At 45.3% G+C, this 17499-nt stretch overlaps 1 protein-coding gene across 3 annotated transcripts; it reads left to right on the forward strand.

Moving 5' to 3' along the window:
- The first annotated feature begins 1236 nt into the window (after positions 1 to 1236).
- Positions 1237 to 15888, forward strand: U2AF1 (U2 small nuclear RNA auxiliary factor 1). Of its 3 annotated transcripts, XM_065541347.2 has the most exons (9): positions 1237 to 1350; positions 4430 to 4517; positions 7413 to 7479; positions 8327 to 8393; positions 13086 to 13135; positions 13292 to 13390; positions 14053 to 14186; positions 14277 to 14369; positions 15595 to 15888. In XM_065541347.2, the coding sequence occupies exons 5-9, from the start codon at positions 13106 to 13108 to the stop codon at positions 15740 to 15742; spliced, it is 504 nt and encodes a 167-aa protein (XP_065397419.1). In that variant the 5' UTR covers positions 1237 to 1350; positions 4430 to 4517; positions 7413 to 7479; positions 8327 to 8393; positions 13086 to 13105; the 3' UTR covers positions 15743 to 15888. The 3 variants fall into 3 exon arrangements, with proteins under 3 accessions (XP_065397419.1, XP_005548645.1, XP_005548644.1); XM_005548588.4 differs by lacking the exon at positions 8327 to 8393; XM_005548587.4 differs by lacking the exon at positions 7413 to 7479.
- The last annotated feature ends 1611 nt before the right edge of the window (positions 15889 to 17499 follow it).

Raw genomic sequence — 17499 nt, forward strand, 5'->3', positions numbered from 1 at the left:
TCCTGCCCCACAGCCTGGGGCTCATCTTGTGGAGGAGGTAAGTGAAGCAGGCCCTGTCTCTGACTTCTTCCTAACCAGAGTTGATAGTTGCGTTGGAAATTAGGTAAATCGAAGGTGAGTTGATGAATGTGGGAAACCAGATGAAAATGGCTGCTTGACGGGGTTATAACGCAAGAGAGAGGAATAGAACCCTTCCAACGGAATGGTTCCAGCCCTGTGACCTGAGGGGACTGAAAGGGTATCCCAGAGGCAGGTCACTGGCCTTCCAGCTCCACCTGTGGGTGGCCTTGGCCAGGCAACTGCAAGAGTGCAGGGCCCCGGGGGGGCGTGGGGGGTCGCACCTGGCAGGCGCTCGGGGAGGGTGAAGAGCGGGGTGTGAGAAAAGAAAAGCAACACAGAGGTCCGAGCTGTGTGAGGTGTGCGAGGTTAAACCGGCTCTGAGAGACACGTCTATGGGGCTTCAATGGTCCCCACTCGTGCCTGGCAATTGTTTAAAGGCACTGTTGCTCCGGACCCGCTGCCTTCACCCATAAACTTCCTTTCCTGGAATCATTATACAAACAACAACGTACAGCCAATCAATAGCTTCTGTTATTTTCACGTAAATTCTTGGTGAGCAATTTAAGAACTGCCCCCCTCTTAAGCTTTATAAACCCACTCGTCACTTGCGAATCCTTCGAGTTCAGGGCAACTCGAAGCTATGCTCCCAGGCTGCAATGTTCAAACTCGGTCCAAATAACCTCTCTACTTATATCAAGTTTGCCTCAGCTTTTTTTTTTTCTTTTAGGTCGACGGTTCCCGCCCCACAAGGGTTCAGGGAGGGGGACGCCCGCACTTCCTAATGCTCCCTTAGCTGGGGTCGAGCGGAGCGCCCCGCGCCGAGCCCCAGGCGGCTCTGTGGAGAAGCCCCTCGGCCCCGGGTTCGGTCTGCACTGCTGGCCCCCAGTCCCCGGCGCGCAGGACCCAGCAGGGCCAGCGCCGGGCGGGAGGGCGGGCCAGCGCCGGGCGGGAGGGCGGGCCAGCGAGGAGAGGGGCGGGCGGGCCAGCGAGGAGAGGGCCGGGCAGGGAGGCAACCGGCAGAGGGCGCGGGTTCCCAAAACCAAAAAGGCGGAGCTTTCCACGCGCACTACGTGCTCCCTACGCGCATGCGTCCCGCCCCCGCTCAGGCAGCACCTCGCCTGATTGGGTAGCGCTGCCACGTCGGGGCGGGGAAGAGCGTCGTCGCGTCCGGGTGACGTCTCCCGCGGGCGTCGGCAGGGTCGGCGGCGTCGGCAGCAGTGTCGGCGGCGGCGGCGGCGGGTGGGAAATGGCGGAGTATCTGGCCTCCATCTTCGGCACCGAGAAAGACAAGTGAGTGGGACCCCCTGCCGGGGGTTGGGCGCGATCGGGACGCGGGGTGGCTGAGGCGGCGGGAGGGCGACCGGGGAGGCCCAGGCGGGCCGGCGCGGCGGCGGCGGGGGGAGGGGCCCGGCGGCGGGAAGGAGCGGCGGCCCTTCCGGCCCCTTGCGCGCCCTCCGGATCCGCGCGCCGCCGCTGCCGCCTCGTGGGCCGCGCGGCGGAAAAACGGAGCGGGGCGAATGAATGGGGCTTCTTTTCGGGGCGCCGCGGCGGAGCTCTCTCCCGCTTTGAGGCCTGGACTGGCTGATCGCCCGACGTCCGGGCCTCCGAGCCGCCGGCTCCCGGAAGCCGCCTCGAGCGACGCTGAAAGTTGCCTGGAGCATCCGGGCCTTTTCGATGTGGACACGTTTACTCCAACTTTGAGCTGTGAATGTCCTGTGTCGAACAAGCTCTGGTACCAGCCTTGCCAGTATTCAGTCACTTATCTAACTTAGGGTCCTAAGCGTTGGTGTTTTATCCACTTAGCCAGCCTCTTGCCTGTTTAAGCGACCACGGGGCCGGCAATAAGGACATATGACAAGGAAAAGTATGGTGGAGACTACTGGATTAACTGTCTAACCACAAGAGACGTGATCCGCTCTTAAAATGCAGGTGCTCCTCGATTTACGATGGGATTGCGTTCCGATAAACCCATCATGAATCGAAAATGCCTTTAATGCCCAGATAAACCCATCGTCTAAGTTGAAAACTTGTAAGTCGGTGACTTCTTGAAGACACAGTTCTGATTTAAGGAAAAAAATCTTTCGATTTTTTCCTTAAGGTTGCATGCCTTCCCTAATCAATCGTTAGGTTAAAAGCAAAACATTTAATTTCAGCTTTGTATAATTACCACCTTGGCACGTATTAATTTCCAGTGAGTTGGCTGTAGTTTAGACTAAAGGGAATGTTTTCAGACGTTTGAAGGATAATTGTTACTTTGAAAATCTAAAGACCCAGCATCTGGCTTAATCTCCTCTTCAAGTAGTTATCTTGGCATTCTTCAGTGCCATACAAAGTTAACATGACTTTATGTTTTTAATGATAAACCCCTAAATTTGTCGATGTTTTTAGAACCACTTTTTTCAAAAACTATTTAAAATGTTTCTCTTTTCCAGGATGGAGTCTATCTTGTAAAATGTCCTCTTCACACATGGTAGAATCTCCTGTGTTGTTTGGATGAGGAGGCTATATTTCTTTTCTGGCAAAGTTTTAAGCCAAAATCTACCAGTTATAGTCACTTCAGAAACATTGAGTGGGGGTCAACTATAGGCCAGTTTCTGGAGACTTAAACATGGGGAAAATTTGGATATTATCCTTAAGGAACTCACGGTATGATCTTGGTGAATGAATAGACCAGCTCTAGTGGAACAAGAGGCTCTTCTGAGTTTAGGATGAAGAACTAACACATATAGGATTGGGACATCCTTAATTTTGCCTTTTCGTATTTGCATGTGGCATGACTTCTGTCTTATAAAAGTCTGTCTCCCTATATTTCTGCTATAAGCAACCACATTTCAACCTATTGGGCTATACTGTAAAGATCATGGTTTTAATTCAGAAAAGTCGATTATTTAATCTAGGTGACTTGTGTTTTCTTTTCAGGGAGACGTGGGGTTTTAGCTTCCAGGAAACAGGATCAACTCCTAAAAAATGAAGCTGCTGGTTCCTATTAACTTTGTTTTAATTATTATTTAAGCTAAGAATAGAATATGGGTCTCTACCAGTTAAAAAATATTCAGCTTATGTTTGAAGTTATAGATGTTTTCTAGATTCAAGCATATCCTAATAGCTTGTCTGTGGTTTAATTGTATGGAATAATTGGATATTAATTGCTGAGGCCCAGGTCTTGCCCATTCTGAGGTAGTTTTTAAATAAGCTTTCTTTATTTTTAGATGACTTCCTAAAGATATGCTATTGTCTAATCAAGTTAGATAATCTCAAGACCGATAAGTTTACAAATATATATGATCACTTTCCTCTCCTGATAAATTCAGACTTTCCCATCTTTACTGCTACCTGATAAATCAGTGGCTAGTCAGTCGTCATGGTCCATCAAATGTCACTGAGGTTGAGGCCCTTCGATCTTAACTCTGGATTGACTGTTTAAAACATAATGGCACTTGGTAAAAAAGAAAAAAATTGAATTTGAATGGAGTCTGTCTAGTAAGATGTCCTAATTCATCAGAGATCAGCTTCCCTCCCTTACGTTGCTGGCACACCGGCATGATTGCTGGTTCCATTGGATATGGATCTGGATTGTCAGCGTATTTGAACAGTATTAAGGAAGGGTTTTGCAATAGAGACAGAAGGTGACGTTAGGTGATTCCTAAGGTGGGGTTTGGTCAGTCCCCTAATAGCTTGTTTTCAGTGTATTGAGACCAGGAGAATTGATTTACTTCAGACCTATTTTTTGAAACTCCCTGTTGGTCTGGTGTCATGGGTTTAGAGAGATTCTCAACTTCGTTTTCCATTTTCCTTAGATAATGATAGCACTTCATGAGCACCATATGTGAAGCACACATACGTTCTGACTCTCCCAACAGTGCCACATTGGCATTGTCATCATTTACAGATGACATCTGAGAGCTAGGGTGACTTGCTCAAGCCCAAGCAGCTGGTAGCAGAGTTGGGATCTTAACCCTCACTACACCAGTGTTTTCAAGAGAGAACTTCATCGTGGAGAACTAGAGAACATTTAGTTAAGTTTAGGCTAAAGTTACATTTAGTTTTAGACTAATTTAGTACTCGCTTTAAGAAAAAAACAGAACAGCTGTGCAGTTAGGAATGTGGAGGGGATTTGAATGAGGAGGAGGCAGGTTCCAGTTAGAACAGTCTTTGTTGAACGGGTACTGTGTTTGAAGAAGGGGAAGTTGAAGTTAAGTTATCCTAAAATACAGCAAGGAAGAGGAGGTGCTTAACACCACGGAAAAAAGTCTGTGTCATGTTTCGGAAAGGTTAAAAGTAATTTGATAGTGTGTGTCATGCTGCTGACATATTTGCATGTGTTTGATATCTTCCCAGCAAAATAATCAGCTCTTATTTTCCCTTACAGAGTCAACTGTTCATTTTATTTCAAAATTGGAGCATGTCGTCATGGAGACAGGTGCTCTCGGTTGCACAATAAACCGACGTTTAGCCAGGTTTGTTTGCCCTTTGGTTTTTTTTTTTTTTTTAATGTAAATTATAAAAACTTCATGTTCTTTTCAAAGACAGTTAATTTCTACATTTTTTCTCTAGTGGTTGCATTTTCCATTTGTGTTAATAAGTGTGTTCTTCTATTTAATGAGAGTGAGGCAGGTGAGCCACTTCCAGTGGAAGGCCTGAAGCCACCACTCCTTGTTTTTATCATTAGAGAAACTTTAAAAGTTAGTTTTTGATGTTCGTGTGTTGGCTGTGCCTGATATTTGCTGCCCTGCCATCTTCCCTACCCCCTGTAATGGACATGGGTCCAGAGGGGGTGGCCATGCCAGCCTTGGCTTAGCCTCTTCCAGGCACCAGTGGACACGGAGTGGGCTTTCTGCTCTTTGCTGTCTCCAGGCAATAGAGGTGATGGAGCCACCTTAAAAGCTGGCATGATTGTCACCAGGCCCATCTTGCTGCTCCAGTTTCCCTAGCTACGTCCTCACTTTCCCATCACTAGTTGAGGAAACAGCGAGTTGTGTCGTGTCATGGAAACATGAAAAATGAAACTGAAGGGTAGAAAGTGGGCCGTAAACTACTCACAGCAGGTCTGTTAAGTTAGTTGAGGAGTGCCTGTTATCTTGGGCTTGGATCTGCTCTGAGTTCAGTTCAATCAAAAGTTGTGATTTTTGATAGTTTTATTTTTGGTTAATTGAAGAAAAGGCAAAGGTTTGTACACTATAAAGGATCACTTATGGATTAAAGGGAGAAGGCACCTCTAATAGGAGCAGAAAACTTGTGCCCAAGTTGATGAGAAAACCTGAAATTTGAAAATCTGTGCCCACATCTTTCCAGATGGAGAGCTGGGGAGCTCCTTCTAACCCAGCCTTGAAGTCTAAATATGCAGCCTCTGAGCTGTTGAGTAGCTATAGTGTGTAGCCCCCGGGAGCTGCCAGCTCTGCCTCTGAGCTCACATCTGCCTCTGAGCTCACATCTGTCTGTATACGTGTTCCTGTCAGCATTTAAGAAAATCTGCCATGTTGTGGAAGTGAGCTGGGAGAAGGAAACGTGGGTTTTTTCTGGTTGAAGCCCATGGACGACCCCATAGCACACGGCGTTTTTAGAAGGGAAGAGGATGGTGTCTTTTCCTTCCATCATCCTAATTACCAAGTGGTTAGTACAACAGCAGTCTATGTTTTGATAGCTCTGAAAATGTGTTTCTTTTTATGAATTTCAAAATCTTGGAGAAGCAGTTTGAAATTTTTTGCGTATTGTAATTGGGTTTTCCTTAATGTTTTGATGTATGAACCGAGTCTCCCCTAACTAAACCAGTGGCTGTGGATTGTGCTATAACCAAGCATCTTAGGTGCTCACCCAGTTCTTTGATTCTGGGGAGTGTCCCAAGTGTTGGGCCGAGAGAAATCAACTGTTCCCTATTCTAAAAGTTTTCTTTAATCTGGCTGGAGGCACTTTCTTTATGTTTTTCTGGATCATAGATTACCTGAGCATGTGAAATGTAGTTAATTTAGGTGCTCCACATCAGAGGTGGGGAGAGCCCATTGGAGCTCGATGGGGTCAGTAGTATGTGTCAGCTTAAGCATCCTAGTTTGATGTGTGGGTTTGTTTGGGTTGGTTTTAGACAATCCTAGCCACCGCTGGCTTTCCCATTAGACTGCATTACCTCTTCACGTTAAGCTTCCTTTATTAAATAGCCACTGCCAGAATGCCTGAGTGAGACCAACTGAATTTTACTGTTGAATAATTGGGCTCAGTTTAGCTTTTCATCAGAGTTGTCATGCTACGGTCATTTCAATTCAAAGCTGAGTCGGGTCAGCTTTGGGAGGCTTCCCAGGCTTGAGTTCAGTTGACTCAGGGCAGTACTTGACGGCTTAGGGGAGAGATGGGGCCCTGATGCAGGTGCCTATTTGAGTCTGAGTGGTTCAGTGTGGACAGTTGGTCAGACCTCCCTCTTAGGTGGGCTTCCCAGCTGCACACCTTTGACTGAGGGACTCTTCATAACAACCACTCCCCTTTAAACAGGGCTAGAACTGGAGCTGGCTGGTTTTGCAAAACCACCACTTACAAAACTGCTTCACATGGATATTGTTGAGACTAAAAATTCATTTTTCTAAATCATGCGAGTGATTGCTTTAGCTTGTAAATCATAATTCAGGGTGGGTTTTTTTATAAGCTGCTTACAGTGATATGGACATTAAGATTCATGTAATATATTAGCCTACTAACTTAAACATGGTTTGTTTTTTCAGACAACTTGATTTTAAGAAGAACGGTACAGTGTAAGGTTTCAAGTCTGCCTGATCCAGTTTAAAGCACAAGGGCTAAAAGGATTTTTTTTCCTTAAAAGAAGGATCGGAAAAGAGCAAATGTTTTAAGCTATTGTATTATGTAAACAGAGATCCCACCAAGAAAGTGTAAATCAGAGCCGGGTGTCCATGACAGTTGACAAACCTGTTTGGTGTGCCTGTTTTGCTAGGAGACCAGAGAACTTGATGTACTGCAGACAGCTGAGTGACACATTTGGTTTTCAAAAATCTTGTGTGAGGAATATGATTATCATGTGAATTTTTCCACATATTGGTGTCTGCTAGCTTGAAGGACAAGAAAATGTTACTATTCTATTATTTATCTTGCATTAAACACTTTAACATTGAAAACGTGGGACTACTGAAAACGATACAGTTCCTTCTTGGTTGCTGGCTGACTTGACCCAAGTCACTGCTCAAACTCTGTTTTCATAATATGATGGTTTTGGTGTACTCTTCAGAAGACAAGTGTCTGACTTGCGGGAAAAAAACAAACGTTTAGCCATTTGCAAACAAATTGTCTCTTTGCAATTGTCTAATATATGCACAGCAGCCAGTAGAATTCCCCTTTTTATTTTTTTTTCCCCGCAGACCATCTTGATTCAAAACATCTATCGTAATCCCCAAAACAGTGCACAGACGGCTGACGGCTCACACTGTAAGTCCCACAGTTGGAGAAATTTTTTTAAAACAATGGTGTTAAAGAGCCCACTCTTAATTGAGACAAATAATGTTGGCTTCTGAGCTGCTGACATAGAGCTGTTGCAAACAGGACAAGGTGCTGGAACTCCTTGGCGCACACAGCAAGAACTTGATACTTGGCCACGTTCAGGAGGCTTTTCCCTTCTAGGGAAGGTCACTGGCCCGGCCACCTCCATTGATTGACATTTGTCATGAGAGCAGGTCCGTCCATGTGAAATGGATTTGAACATTTTGAGCCGTTCATTGGTCTTTACAGTGACTGAACCCCTGGCCTTTATTAAGTTCTTTCTGTAAAATTAAAACTCTTAGGAATATTAAGGAATCAATAAGGTAAGTTGCCCAATAAGTGTGGGTTTTATTTCACCATTATAATTTTTCCTCCAGGAAGTGGAGATTTCATGATATGTAACAATTGTATTTCTCTAATACAGTAATTTTTTCCATCAGTTTATGTAAGCATTATTCTTTCCGAGTTCATTAAAAATTTTCTGTCACATCTGAGAACATTTTGGTGCTAGCCTGGCGAACTATTTGTGCTTTTACCTGAATTGGAATTTTGGAAAGGAGAGTTTTCACGCTCTGTGAGCAGAAGTACAAGATTGGCATATCATGAGACCTCTGTGAGACCGCAGTGTCAGGGCTTTCAAGACAGCCGCCGACTAGGAAAACGCCCCTGCTTCTCAGGAAAATAACTTGCTCTTTTTTCAGCACCGAACCTCAACTGGAGCACTTGCCACAGGCAGCCGGTTAAGTGTTTACCTTTAATTTTCCATAATATAAAGTTGTTGCGTTTTGTATTTCAGACCATTGCCCTCTTGAACATTTACCGTAACCCTCAAAACTCTTCCCAGTCTGCTGACGGTTTGCGCTGTAAGTTCATACAAGTTCCTTCCCCGGTTCCCTGGGCTTGCGTGTCAGAGCTCAGCGTCCACTCCATCTGGTCTGCCGTGCTAGTGTCAAGGACCACGTTTCACTAGAGGTGGCGAGGAGCTTTTGTCCCACTGACCCCACGGAAACCTCTGTTGGAGATTTGAACTCCCACCGTGTGTTAAGGGAAAAAGTAACTAGAAAGGGTGCCCTTTAAAACAGTCTGGAGCTGGGCCAGGCGCGGTGGCTCACGCCTGTAATCCCAGCACTTTGGGAGGCCGAGGCGGGTGGATCATGAGGTCAGGAGTTCAAGACCATTCTGGCCAACATGGTGAAACCCCATCGCTACTAAAAATACAAAAATTAGCTGGGCATGGTGGCGGATGCCTGTAATCCCAGCTTCTAGGGAGGCTGAGGCAGAGAATTGCTTGAACCCGGGAGGCAGAGGTTGCAGTGAACTGAGATCGTGCCACTGCACTCCAGCCTGGGCAACAGAGCGAGACTCCGTCTCTAAAAAAAAGTCTGTAGCTGCTGCTCCCCACTCCTCCTTTACTTTGGCCGTCATCCTAGAGGGAACGTACCGGAATTAAACGTCGAGTCATATTCTTCCCTCTTAAGAGCAACAATATTTGAATGTTTCTCTCTCTTTCTGGAATTTTAAAAAGCAAACTTTTGAAGTTACTTTTTGAGATTTTATTTCTCATTAGCCTTTTTTCCCTGAACTCCATTTTGGAGTGCACCCTTTAGTTGTGAGGGCGTTGTTCTGAGAGCGTTCCCCAAATGAGGGTCTGCAGCTTGCGTTGACCCCTGAGTTCCTCACCCACCAGCCCCGTGCTGACCCATCTAACCCACGTGGGGGTGCTCCACTCACATAGGCCCTTGGCAGAAAAGATTGTCCGTTCTGCCCACACACTGCCTGGATACAGTCTCCAACTCTAGGAGATGGAATTGGTTTGCTCCATTTAGAAATAGATCGAAATTGGGCATTCAGTAGATTCTACCAGTTTCTTCCTGTGCTGGGAAATATTAAATTTAGGTTGTGAATGTTTACTTAATGATAATTTTTAGAGAAGGAGATACAGATGAGTATGATTGGAAAGTTCAGAAAACTAAAATTTGATTTTTACAGCCATCCAACTATAGAATCATTGGAATTCAGTCATTTATGGATAAATTAAAATGAACACCTGGACTCTTGTTAAAATCAAAAAGTCCAAACCAAAGACAGACACTTCCCATTCACCATTCTGTTTTAAAGCAGTATAAATCCAAGTACCCTTGGGTATCTACAAGCCTAAATTGTGCACACCCTGGAACCAGAGCCCCTCAGTTAATAGGGTAACCGACACAGGGTAGATGATCCCAGGGACATCCCCTCTCGAGCTGGCCCTGCACTGGGAGGCCTCGGGGTTGTGCTTCCTTGCGCACAGTGGTGCACATTTCTATGTGTGGATGAGATTTTCTCGTCAACTTTTCCTGCCAACACACTAAATGCTTTTCAGTGCTAATACTGACCTGATAGTAGAGATTTCTTTCCCTGAGTCGAATGGTAGCAGGATTTACTTGGTAACCCTTGGTTTAAAATACCTGTTTTTTTTTGTTTGTTTGTTTTCTTTTGTTTTTAAGGAAATAAGATCAGTAGGTGGAGGGAAATGTTTCTATATGCACTTATTAAATAATTTTTGTTAACAATCCTGCCCTGGGATAAAAATGAATGGAAGTAGATGACTAAGTAACAGTAATTAATTCTTTGCCCTGATCGTTTATTTGGGGACTGTGTATGCTTTATTGACAATAGAATGTTGTATTAGTTTTCTTTGTGTCTTTATTTGCAGTTCACAGCACTTTTGTTTTGCATATGCTACAAACTAAAAGTTTAGCAATTATATTCCAATTCTGGGGTCCAGATTGTACAAATTAGATGAAATTCTAATTCGTCATTTTAGGAAGAAATCAATTACCTAAAATTACTGGCTCTTTTTGACATACCCTTTAGTATGTAGAAAAATAAGCATCAAATGTATGGGTTAAAGTTAACTATCAATCCCAGTTTAAGAATGATATTTCTGTAAGAAAACTGCTTTATTTTCCAAGTTGTATTTAACATAAGCTGAGTCATAAATAAGTTTTTAATCATATCTTAATGCACTTGTCTCTGCCTTTCAAGTCACTTTTGATTGAAACATTTTAAGCAGAATAAATATAGCTAATAGTTTAAAATAATCACCACAAAACCGTTTCTCAAAGCTGCTAAAACTTTGAGCGTGTAGAGATTTTTTTCCTCTTCACTTTCTTTGTGATGTGGAAAAGGAAATGAATTTGAAATAGGAAAATCCACCCTTTGGAACAGGCTTCTTTGGCCGTTTATAACTTGATTTCTGCTCAGGGAGGAACGTACATTCCCAGTAGCTTTTCAATTGGGATATCCTGTGATGTGATTGGCAGGCTGTCCGAGTAGTTACACTTAATAAAATTTGGGTTTGAAAGCAAAGTAGTTTCCTGGAAGTTCAAAAATAACTAAAACAGCTCCAGATGGGTTAGAAAGTGGAGTTAAATCATTCTCAGAATTAGAAAATAAGAAGTTATTTTTTATCTTTAACGACAAAAAGGGGGCCGGGCACGGTGGCTCACACCTGTAATCCCAGCACTTTGGGAAGCCGAGGCGAGTGGATCACAAGGTCGAGAGATCAAGACCATCCTGGCCAACATGGTGAAACCCCGTCTCTACTAAAACTACAAAAATTAGCCAAGATCACGCCACTGCACTCCAGCCTGGAGACAGAGCGAGACTGCGTCTCAAAAAAAAAAAGATAAAAAGTTTTGAACAAGCTCAAAGACCCTGGTGCCAGCAGTCAGATGCCCACGTTGGGTGCACGGGCTAAGGGAGCCTACCCAATGTGGAAACCAGTCAGGGTTTTGCCAGCCCCTAGTCTAGCTGATTTGAACATGTTTGTTGATGAACCAGCTCTGTGATTTCTCAGGTTTAGAGAACTCTAGAATTTGAACATAGAATTTGATAGAATGGGCCAGGCACAGTGGCTCACCCCTGTAATCCCAGCACTGTGGGAGGCTGAAGTGGGCAGATCATGTGAGGTCAGGAGTTTGAGACCAGTCTGGCCAACATGGTGAAACCCTGTCTTTACTAAAAATACAAAAATTAGCCAGGCGTGGTGGTGCGTGCTTGTAGTCCCCACCTGCTTGGGAGGCTGAGGAAGAAGAATTGCTTGAACCCAGGAAGTGGAGGTTGCAGTGAGCCGAGAACACACCACTACACTCCAGCCTAGAGTGGACAGAGACTCCATCTCAAAAAAAAAAAAAAAATTAATTAAATTTGATAGAATGATGTTGGAGATAGAGTGTAAATTTGCAGAATCTACCCATGCAACAGACATGATTTTGCCTAATACATGTGAATTATGAGGAATAAACTGATGAAAATAGTTTGGGAATATAAAACATAAGAATGCTTGCGCCGGGCACGGTGGCTCACGCCTTAAATCTCAGCACTTTGGGAGGCTGAGGCAGGTGGATCACGAAGTCAGGAGAGTTCAAGACTAGCCTGGCCAAGATGGTGAAACCCCATCTCTACTAAAAATACAAAAATTAGCTGGGCATGGTGGCGGGTGCCTGTAATTCCACCTACTCGGGAGGCTGAGGCAGAGAATTGCTTGAACCTGGGAGGTGGAGGTTGCAGTGAGCCAAGATTGTGCTACTGCACTTAAGCCTGGGCGACAGTGAGACTGTCTCAAAAAGAAAAAAAAAGCTTTCATCAGCAAAACATTGTAACATTCCCTTTATTTGAGGGCATCCACAATACTGTAATGTTGAGTGGTAACTATCCTACCGAGTCTTCATGGTTGCTTGGGTTTTAATCACGTCAGGAAGAACTGGAGAGCATACCATGGCTGGCCATCCATAAAAGACTAGTTAGGAGCATCATAAGCTTTTAATCACTGACCCTGCTTTCAGGTTTCATTTTAAACTTATAGAAGAAGGGAAGACATCAGTGTGCTTACTTGGCCTTTACTTTAAATCTTAAAAGGAAGAAAGTTCTAATATTTCTTAGTTTGAGCCCAGGTGTGGTGTCTCACTCCTGTAATCACAGCACTTTGGAGGCCAAGACAGGCGGATCACTTGAGGTCAGGAGTTCCAAGACCAGCCTGCCAACATGGTGAAACCCTGTCTCCACTAAAAATAAAAATAAAAGTAAAATTAGCCGGGCCTGGTGGCAGGCACCTGTAGTCCCAGCAACTCTGGAGGCTGAGGCAGGAGAATCGCTTGAACCCGGGAGGTAGAGGTTGCAGTGAGCTGAGATGGTGCCACTGCACTCCAGCCTAGGCAACAGAGCAAGACTGCATCTTGTGGGGGGTAAAAAAAAATTGGTAGTTTGAGAGTCACCTTTTTCCTCACACTTTCTGAGAATGTGGCCCTTTTGATGCTGATTAAAGCTGGTTGTGATTTTAACATTTTAGTAGCCAGGATCGAGACTGTCACGGGGGCATTTACAATCTCACCACACTTGACACCATTCACAAGTAGCCATGTGGCTCAGTCTCCTGAGTGCTCCTGCAGAGTGCAGCTCTGCCAGGCTTTTCTCTAGATAATCTCATGTGTGTTACTGTAGCGGTTTGAGTTTAAGCACAAGAGTTCACTCAGTTAACATGTTCTAACCAGCAAGATTTCTGTTGTTTCCAGGTGCCGTGAGCGATGTTGAGATGCAGGAACACTATGATGAATTTTTTGAGGTGAGAGAATTGACCTCTGTAACTGATACACCTGTTGATCTTCTGTATCTGTCTGGAAGGATTTAAAATTTTCTCCGCTAGTAAACATACATGAGTTATATCTAATGACACTTTTTAATGTATAACGAGTCTTAAACCACTGTGATCTCCCTTCAGGAGGTTTTTACAGAAATGGAGGAGAAGTATGGGGAAGTTGAGGAGATGAACGTCTGTGACAACCTGGGAGACCACCTGGTGGGGAACGTGTACGTCAAGGTAGGAGCCAGGGCAAGACGGCGGCGTGGCTGCTTAGTGTGCCAGGGCCGAGGCCGACAGGCGAGAGCAAGATGGCGGTGTGGCCGCTTAGTGTGCAGGGCCAAGGCTGACAGGCGAGGATGAGGTGCCTGCCGCTGTGCACCTTGAGATCCTGGATGCTGGGGTGCACAGCAGGGCTTGGGTGCACTGGCTCGGCGCCTGCCCGCTGTGTCGTGTATGGCAGTGGCCGGCCTGCACATGCGCCCAGCCAGCAGAACTGAAGGACGGATGGTACACCACGGCCATCATTATTCCAGTGTAGAATATTTAGTACCTGTTGGTTAGAAGCTGTTTGGACTAAGGAAAAGTTAGGTTTACTCACATGTTTGGTTTCTTTTTCTTTTTCAGTGAATAAAACTTTGCTTACATAGCCATATTTGCTCCCTTAACCAGTTGAATTTGAAAATGAAAGCAACATTTGGCTAAATCTTAGACTATCTTGACGTTAATCTCATTGAAAATTTTACATTTTCCTATAATGCTATAATATTTTTAAATTATCCTATAATACTATTCCACCTTATCCCTGAGTGTGTACATCTCTCTGATACATACTTGGATCAGTAACTGAGAAAGTGTCATTAAAGCGTGCATGGCAAGCACTTTTGTTTTTGTCTTTTCAGTTTCGCCGTGAGGAAGATGCGGAAAAGGCTGTGATTGACTTGAATAACCGTTGGTTTAATGGACAGCCGATCCATGCCGAGCTGTCACCCGTGACGGACTTCAGAGAAGCCTGCTGCCGTCAGTATGAGATGGGGTGAGTGAGGAGTGACCAGTGACGTGGTGACTGAGGGCAGTCTGGGGCTGTGTGCACACAAGGTAGTAAGTGTCTCCTTCCAACCCACAGAGAATGCACACGAGGCGGCTTCTGCAACTTCATGCATTTGAAGCCCATTTCCAGAGAGCTGCGGCGGGAGCTGTATGGGCGCCGTCGCAAGAAGTGAGTATCCTGTGCCCATCGTTAAGCTCGGTGGCTTCTTTCTCCCCTCACACCCCCTCTTCCAAAAAAAAAAAAAAAATGTGACATAGGTGTCATTTCTGTTTTTCAAAAGGCATTTGCTTAGAACATAATACATATTTTAAAATATCCTCTTTGGAGAAGAATATTCACCTGCACACAGGTAACTTCATTATCCAGCTTCTCAAGTAGAGGACAGACCTTAGTAACCAAGCGAGAGGGCGGTTAGCTGGGAGGCCACAGACATGAGGCTCGTGGAGAAAGTGACATGCAGTTTATTCTCCCAGATATTACGAAGAAGACGACGACTAGATGTTGTAACCTCCTTTAGACCAGGGATGGCTTCCCTGGGACACATTGGAAGAAGAGTTGGCTTGGGCCACACATAAAATACAGTAATGATCCCTGATAACTTTTTTTTAAATCGCAAAAAAATCTCATAATGTTTTCAGCAAGTTGATGAATTTGTGTTGGGCCGCAGGTCGGAAAAGCTTTTGCTTTAAATATTTCATGTCCATTGGGGTTTCTTTTGGTTTTGTTGGTTGTTTTAGGGCGTTTCATTATGTCTTGGGATCGGCGGCATTCTCCCTTCGGGACACTGGTATAACCAGGCCTAGTGGTCACATTGGTCTGATCCTGCATTTAAATGCCCGACAGCCAGGTCACAGAGCAGAGAAAATCAAGATGTCAGAGTCGAACCGACTGAGTCCTGAGTCTAGAGAGGTTCTCATCCCTCTTCTGTTAAACCTGGATTAGGAAATAGATGGGTGGTGATTGTTTTATGGTCAGCATTAAAGAAGCATACAAGAAAAACAGCCCTGCTCTCCCCAACCCAAAAACCGGCCTGATGGACACAGTAGCTCTGAGCGCCTGCAGCGTGGGGTCAGTGAGGGTTGAAGATGGGATGTGTCCAGCTCATTTTCATTATGATTTCCTGTGATCCTTTGAGTCGGTTCTAGAAGAAGACAGAAGGTGGAGGGTATATACACCTGTTCGTTTCTAAGCTGCATGTTGTTTTCTCCTGAAACTTTTAACACCTGAAGTCAGGGCGCCTCTCGGTCACGACGTGCAGTCTCCTCAGCAGCGCTTTTCTTTATCAGTGCTGTTGACATGAGGAGATGCGTGGCATTTCGAAGTGTGAGTTGTGGTTGTGTGTTGCATGCTCTGGTTTGGATGGCATGGTTTTGTTTCTTTTCCTTGGTTGCAGGCATAGATCAAGATCCCGATCCCGGGAGCGTCGTTCTCGGTCTAGAGACCGTGGTCGTGGCGGTGGCGGTGGCGGTGGTGGAGGCGGCGGCGGACGGGAGCGTGACAGGAGGCGGTCGAGAGATCGCGAAAGATCTGGGCGATTCTGAGCCATGCCATTTTTACCTTATGTCTGCTAGAAAGTGTTGTAGTTGATTGACCAAACCAGTTCATAAGGGGAATTTTTTTTAAAAAACAACAAAAAAAAAAACATACAAAGATGGGTTTCTGAATAAAATTTGTAGTGATAACAGTATTCGTGGTGTAACTTATTTCTTGTGGAAGTTCTTTAAATTTCTCTTTATAAATCTGCTAGTCATCTTGGAGGTAAAGATTAATATTCATCTGCCACTTTGAGTCTGAATGAAATCGTATTTTTTATCTTAGGGCATGAACTAAAACACACACCAGGTGAGGGGAACATTCTTGTTATCCACATGTTAACAAATAATCCAGAATTTCTCGAAGCTGTCATAGAAAGCCTTGTGAGGTCTCTTTTGTAACTAGTTAATGAAGAAGTGCTTAGCTGCAGTCAGTAGGCACACTGTAGACTGCACTGATGTTGGGAAGAAGGCTGATCCTGTGATGAGACAGTGGGTGGGCCCAACCCATGTTACCTCCTCGTTCTTGCGAGTTTGTGTCAAGAACCCAGTGCGTTCCTGGGAGGCACGTGGGAGGGAGCGTGGATGCCCGTGCGGCACACCGAGGGCCGGTGGTCTGTGTCCATGTTTCCTTATGCGGATGGCTGTGGGGCACAGAAGCCTGCAGTGCAGATCTGCCGTTAGCCTTTAAACACTCTGGTGTTACTTTCCCCAAGCTACTCGGGTGGCGCGTGCTGGTGGTGTGACTGTGGTGACAGCCAGCTGACCGGTGTGGGGCTCCTGCCACAAGACAGTGCTGGGGGCTGAGCATTTCATTCCTAAGACCAAAATGTTCCAAGTGAGGCCATCGCAAACCGTGCCCAGGTGTCCACGTACCTCATCCTCAAAAACCTCCCGGCTCTGAGTGGGAATCGCCCAGGCTCTCCTGCCCTGCTCTGCTCCTCGTGGGGGCTCAGTGACAGAGATCCCGCTGGTGGGGAGTGGCTGGACCCTAACTGTACACCCAGTGAAGGCTGGCAGGACATACTACGTGACCAGTGTATCTCATGAAAGCCCATTTGTATGTGATGAAGTTCTAAACAGTGATGCTGTCGACGGACCTGGGAGGCTGAAGGGAGCTATGATCATGCCCCTGCACTGTAGCCTGGGCAACACAGTGAGACCTTGCCTCTTCGAAAAAAATAGTTTTGTATATTACAGTAGTGGGCAGATAATTTTAGATGGATTAGTGGCAGTGTTTGGCGACGTGGGCAGATGATAATTTTAGATGGGTTAGTGGCAGTGTTTGGCAATGTGGGTAGTGGGCAGATAATTTAAGATGGGTTAGTAGCAATGTTTGGTGATGTGGGTGGTGAGCAGATGATAATTTTAGATGGGTTAGCGGCAGTGTCTGGCGATGTGGGTCGTTTCGTTTGTTTCCTTATACTCCATGTTTCCAAGAAAAGTTGGTACAAACATTTTGTTTTTTGTTTTTTTACCTTAACTTTGGTCAGTTATGGCCATTTATTAATTTCCACTCAGTCTGAAGGCGGGAAGATGGCAAAAGTTGTACTTTATGTTTCTTAACTGATAAGAATCAGAAAGCCTATTTAAAATGTACACGATGTTGAGAGGCTGAGGCAGGAGGGATCACTCGAGTCTAGGAGTTCAAGACCTGCCTGAGCAACAAACCTAATGAGACCCCATTTCAGCCAAAAAGTAAAAAAATTAGCTGGGTGTGGGGACTCATGCCTGTGGTCTCAGCTACTTGGGAGGCTGAGATGGGA

This window comes from Macaca fascicularis, chromosome 3 (genome assembly GCF_037993035.2).
Source record: "Macaca fascicularis isolate 582-1 chromosome 3, T2T-MFA8v1.1".
NCBI lineage: Eukaryota > Metazoa > Chordata > Mammalia > Primates > Cercopithecidae > Macaca > Macaca fascicularis.